Source organism: Gymnogyps californianus, chromosome 7 (genome assembly GCF_018139145.2).
Source record: "Gymnogyps californianus isolate 813 chromosome 7, ASM1813914v2, whole genome shotgun sequence".
In the NCBI taxonomy this organism is placed as follows: domain Eukaryota; kingdom Metazoa; phylum Chordata; class Aves; order Accipitriformes; family Cathartidae; genus Gymnogyps; species Gymnogyps californianus.
In genome coordinates this window covers 26,054,109-26,059,087 of record NC_059477.1, presented here as the reverse complement: position 1 = coordinate 26,059,087, position 4,979 = coordinate 26,054,109, and the positions used below count along the sequence as shown (strand labels likewise).

At 67.1% G+C, this 4,979-nt stretch overlaps 1 protein-coding gene across 1 annotated transcript; it reads left to right on the top strand.

The window, feature by feature from the left end:
- The first annotated feature begins 2,956 nt into the window (after window positions 1–2,956).
- INHA (inhibin subunit alpha) lies at window positions 2,957–4,979 on the top strand. The gene is made up of 2 exons (XM_050900299.1): window positions 2,957–3,232; window positions 4,101–4,979. Exons 1-2 carry the CDS (start codon window positions 2,968–2,970, stop codon window positions 4,832–4,834), a joined length of 999 nt encoding a protein of 332 aa, XP_050756256.1. The 5' UTR covers window positions 2,957–2,967; the 3' UTR covers window positions 4,835–4,979.

The window sequence follows — 4,979 nt, the reverse complement described above, 5'->3', positions numbered from 1 at the left end:
CACCACCTCCCCAGGGTCACGGCAGGCGGCTAGCCAGAGCAGCAGTGGGGATCATCAGCCTGGGTGGATGCACAGACCAACTGGGATGGGAGCTCAGGCTTCAGCAAAGAGACCGGCGTGGAGCACCACGAGGAGGGACCCGCACCTGGAGTGAAGCCCCCAGCATGGACCCCATGCTGCAGGAGCATCACCCTCGCTCTGAGCCCCCCAGCCCCACTGGATATGCTCCTGTCTCAGCAAGAATCACCCATTTCCCAGCCCAGTGGCAATAGAAGAGGTGACAAAAGATGGCTGTCTGCACTCCGAGGGGCTGGGGCACCCACAGCCTGCCGCAGAGTCACAGAGGGGACCCCAGCTCCGGGGGCGGGGGACCCCTGCCCAGACGGGGAGCGCAGGCAGCTGCTTGCTGGGTGCTGGGGACGGCGGAGGCAGGACGGCCCCAGCCCACCCCTTCCCCACCCGCGGGGCATTCCTGCAGTATCGGGTGGTGGCAGAGCCGCATTCCTGCAGCATCTGGGCTGGCTCAGCAGGCAGGTGCTGATACGGGGCTGTCGCGGGCGGGAGGCACCCGGCGGATCCGGGCGCTTCCTCCCGGGCTCGGAGGGGCAGGGGACCGACCCCCCTGCGCCCGGCGGTCACCCCGCAGGGCCGTGCCCTGGGGCAAAGCGGGGCTCCCCCGGCAGCAGATCCCCCCTCCAGAGTGTGGTCCCACAGGCAGGGTCCAGCCCGTGGGTATTGAAAGTCACGGCTGGAAATAATCAGCCGCAGGGGGCAGAGGGAAGGAAGGCTGGGGAGATGGGTCCTGGTTTTGGAGGGCACTGCCTCCATCCCCAGCGCTGCGGGTAACCGTGCCCACCGTCACGGGCAGGAGTGGGGCAGGGTGCTCCGTGCCTCCCCTGGGCGAGTGCACCCCAGCCTCTGCCCGCACCATGGCCAGGGCAGGGGCAGAGGTGTCTCTGCCGCCCTCGGGCAGGGGGAAGAAAAACGAAAATACTCCCTGAAGGAGCCAGAGGGGACAGAGGGAGAGGGCTGGTCCCCAAGGAGTGGCAGGGACCTGGGCCAGCTTCTCCTCCCAGACCCCTACCCCCAGGACGTTGCACCCGTTCAGAGCCACCTCCCCGGTCACACCCTCCCCTGACCCACGGGCCACCCTATGGCAGCTCCTGTAGCCACGCATAACCCTGATGGCTCAGCCGCCCCACAGCCCCCTTCAAGCACCCCCTTACCCGATCGCCCTGCCCCATGCAGCCCCACAGACCAGCCCCCTGCCCCACACACGCACCTCGCTCCGCCGCCTCTCCCCCGTGTCTCCCAGTGCTGGCACCCAGTTCCTGCTGCTTCCCCCAGCTCCACTCCTGGGTGTCAGTGCGCAGGGACCAAACGTTACAAATGCCTGCAGCTGCTGTCCCCAAAAATACCCTCTGACACGCTGGGTTGATAAGACTGAGCCTGCTCCATTCAGCGCCTCGCTGGGGCAGGGCTGGCCTACCTATGTATAGCAGCCCAGCGGGAGCCGCCCGGCCCGGAGCGGGCAGGCAGTGCTTCACCTCCAGAGATCTGGGGTGCCGCAGACCTGGCTGTGCCTGGGTGCTGGGTCAGCCAGCAGCAGGAGGCAATGCGCCGTGTGGGGTGCACGGCATGGGGTGCATGGTGTGGGGTACATGGTGTGGAGTGCACAGTTCGGCACGCACGGTGTGGGGTGCATGGCACGGGACACCAGGCTGCAGTGGGACAGGACGTGCCACGCAGGACATGCTGCACGGGGTGGGACGTGCTGCACTGGATGCTGCATGAGATGCCAGGCTGCAGGGGATGGGATGTGCCATGCAGGACATGCTGCACGGGGTGGGACGTGCTGCGCTGGATGCTGCATGAGATGCCAGGCTGCAGGGGATGGGATGTGCCGTACGGGCCACGCTATGTGGGATGCCGGGCTGCAGGAGGAGTGGAGGGGCTGCAGAGGCTGCCCACCACACCGCAGGGCAGGCAGGGCTGCTGGATGGGGGATGCCTGGCACTGTCCCCGCAGGCAGCAGTGGTAGGAAGGGCAGGACACTCTGGGTCCCCTTGCAGTCTGCACCCCTCCTGCAGCTCCCACCCCAGGGGACAGCCCGCGGCCAGCCAGCCCGAACAGCACCCCAGGATCCTTCTCCTAGCAGTGCTGCGGGGTCTCCAGCTGGCCTGGCTCTGCCTCACCTCTTCTCCTTCTCCTCCCCCTGAAGCTGGCCCAGCCTTCCCCAGCCCCAGGCAGCGCAGGGACCTCTTGCCATCCCTCCTGCTTCATGTCCCCAGGACCTCGCCAGCCTCCAAGCTGCCCTGGAGATGCCACAGCCCCCCCACCCCCAGCCTGCCCTCCCCAGGGCCCCATCCTCACATCCCGGCTGCCCTGTGACCCTGGGGTGTCCCAGCCATCCCCAGCAGGAGGGTGCCCAGCCTGCCACCCCCCCAGCATGCCCCCTCACGCTGGGGCCTCACAGGGCTCTGGACCGCATCAGGTCCCTGCCCAGATGTCCCTGCTGTGCACAGCCACTGCCACTTCCCACTGTCCCCCCAGAAGCCCCAAATCTGCAACTCCTCCACCATGGGGGGCACCCAGCACCAGCAAAACTCACCCAGGGTGCCCCCTCCATCCCCGCCAGCACAGGAAAACCTTCCTGGCAGCAGCCTGCCCACAGCCCAGCCTCCCCAGCCCCACGCACCCACTGCCTCCAGCAGCATCTCCCCCCCCCCCCCGCCCCGGGTGCCGTCCCCCCCCCAGACCACACTGTCCTTGCAGTCCTCGCATTCCAGACATCTCAGCGCTTTCGCTGCCCAGAGATAATATTCACGGCGAGCAGACGTTTGCGTCAGTGTCAGATAGGTCTCAATGCCACCCTGCCCCGGGGGGAGCGCAGCAGGCAGACGGGCTGGGCAGGCAGGCAGGAGCCTGCGGCAGAGCCCCCTGAGCCACCGGCCCGCCGTGTGCCCCATGGTCATGCTGCTCCTCCTGCACCTGCTGCCTGCCATGCTGCCCACTGCCGCCCTGGCCAGCTGCACAGGGGCCGGTGCCGACCGGCAGCTCATCCTGGCCAAGGTACGGGCTCGGGTGCTGGAGCATCTGAGCCCCCCGGTTCTCCAGGAGGAGCCCCAGAAGGAAGCAAGGAGGGTGCACCGGAGAGATGTTCTTGAAAACACCAAAGTCGAGCCGGAGGAGCTGGAGGACACCTCCCAGGTGATCCTCTTCCCTTCCACAGGTGAGAACATCCTGGTGGGATGGAGAGGGCAGAGGGGTGAAGCAGGGTTGAGGCTCAGGGCAACACAGATGCAGCAGGATGGAGGGGCTGCTGTGGTGGTCTGCAGGAGAAGAGAAAGAGGGTTTGCCAGGCTGGGGCACGGGCATGGGTGAGGTTTGGTGGAGAGCCAGGAGGTGGAAAGGTATGGCAGGTGGGGACAGGCAGAGCAGCCCACGACACAGGCAGGGAGAGGGGCAGGCGGCACAAGAGGGTGCTGAGAGGCTGGGGAATGGCTGGGCCAGGCAGGATGCAGAGAGATGGGGAGGGCTGAGGAGCAGGCAGGGTTGGATAGGGTGGGATGCTAGGGAATGGGGCAGGATGCTGGGAAATGGGATGGGATACTAAGGGACAGGGCAGGATGCTGTGGGATTGGGCAGGATGACCAGCTATGGGGCAGAACACTGGGAGATGGGGCAGGATGCTGAGGGACAGGGGCAGCAGTAATGGACCAGCCTAGGGCACAGCACGGCTCAGCTGCAGGGCACAGTGCAGTGGCCGCTGCATAGCACTAGACACCAGTTCCCCCACACCCTGCCACAGCCAGGCACCCTGCCAGCACCCCAGGGACCCTCTGCAACATCCTACCTCCCGCCCAGCATCGGGGACCCTCCCCAGGTTTGGGCGCACACCCTGAGCGTCTTTTTCCCCGCTGGCATCAGGGACTCTCCCCGGGTTTGGGCACACACGCTGAGCATCTTTTTCCCCCGGCATCGGGGACTCTCCCCGGGTTTGGGCACGCATGCTGAGCATCCTTCCCCCCCCCCCAGCATCGGGGACCCTCCCTGGGTTTGGGCGCTCACCCTGAGCATCTTTTCCCCGCCCTCCACAGACGTGCCCTGCGAGCCCACGCAGCTGGACAAGCTGCTGGAGGAAGAAGGGATCTTCACCTACCTCTTCCAGCCCTCGGCGCACACCCTGAGCCGTGCAGTGACCTCCGCCCAGCTCTGGTTTTACACCGGCCCCTCAGCTGCCCCCAACCACTCAGCCCCCGATGTGCTGACCCTGTCACCGCAGGGCCGTGTGCCAGTGACGGCCATGGCGGTGCGGACACCCGAGCACTGGACGGTGTTTCACTTCGCCCCGGCACTGCTGCCCCAGCTCTTGCAGCCGCTCTTCGTGCTCCTGGTGCGCTGCCCTGGCTGCCCCTGCCTGGACGAGGGGGACAAGATGCCCTTCTTGGTGGCCACCACCCGGGCCAAGGGCAGTGAGAGGGCTCGTCGCTCTGCCATGCCCTGGTCCCCGGCCGCCCTGAGCCTGCTGCAGCGCCCGTCCGAGGATCTGGCTGCCCACACCAACTGCCGCCGGGCTTCCCTCAACATCTCCTTCGAGGAGCTGGGCTGGGACAAGTGGATCGTGCACCCCAGCAGCTTCATTTTCCACTACTGCCACGGGAGCTGCGCCGAGGGCCATGGGCTGAGCCACCGCCTGGGCGTGCAGCTCTGCTGCGCCGCCCTGCCCGGCACCATGCGCTCCCTGCGCGTCCGCACCACCTCCGACGGTGGGTACTCCTTCAAGTACGAGACAGTGCCCAACATCCTGGCCCAGGACTGCACCTGCGTCTAGGGCATCCCACAGCCCGGCCCCACACTGGGATCCCGCCCAGGAGGAGTCGCTCGCCCAGGGGACCCCCAGCCCCACGCCGCAGGGACCAGAAGGACCCAGCGAGGGGGGTCTGGGCAGTGCCACAATCCCCTGCACAAGCCGGAGT

Coding starts and splice junctions, on each gene's coding strand:
- INHA (XM_050900299.1), top strand. CDS start 2,968: ATGGTCATGCTGCTCCTCCTGCACCTGCTGCCTGCCATGCTGCCCACT. Junction 3,233..4,100: donor GATCCTCTTCCCTTCCACAG/GTGAGAACATCC, acceptor CGCCCTCCACAG/ACGTGCCCTGCGAGCCCACG.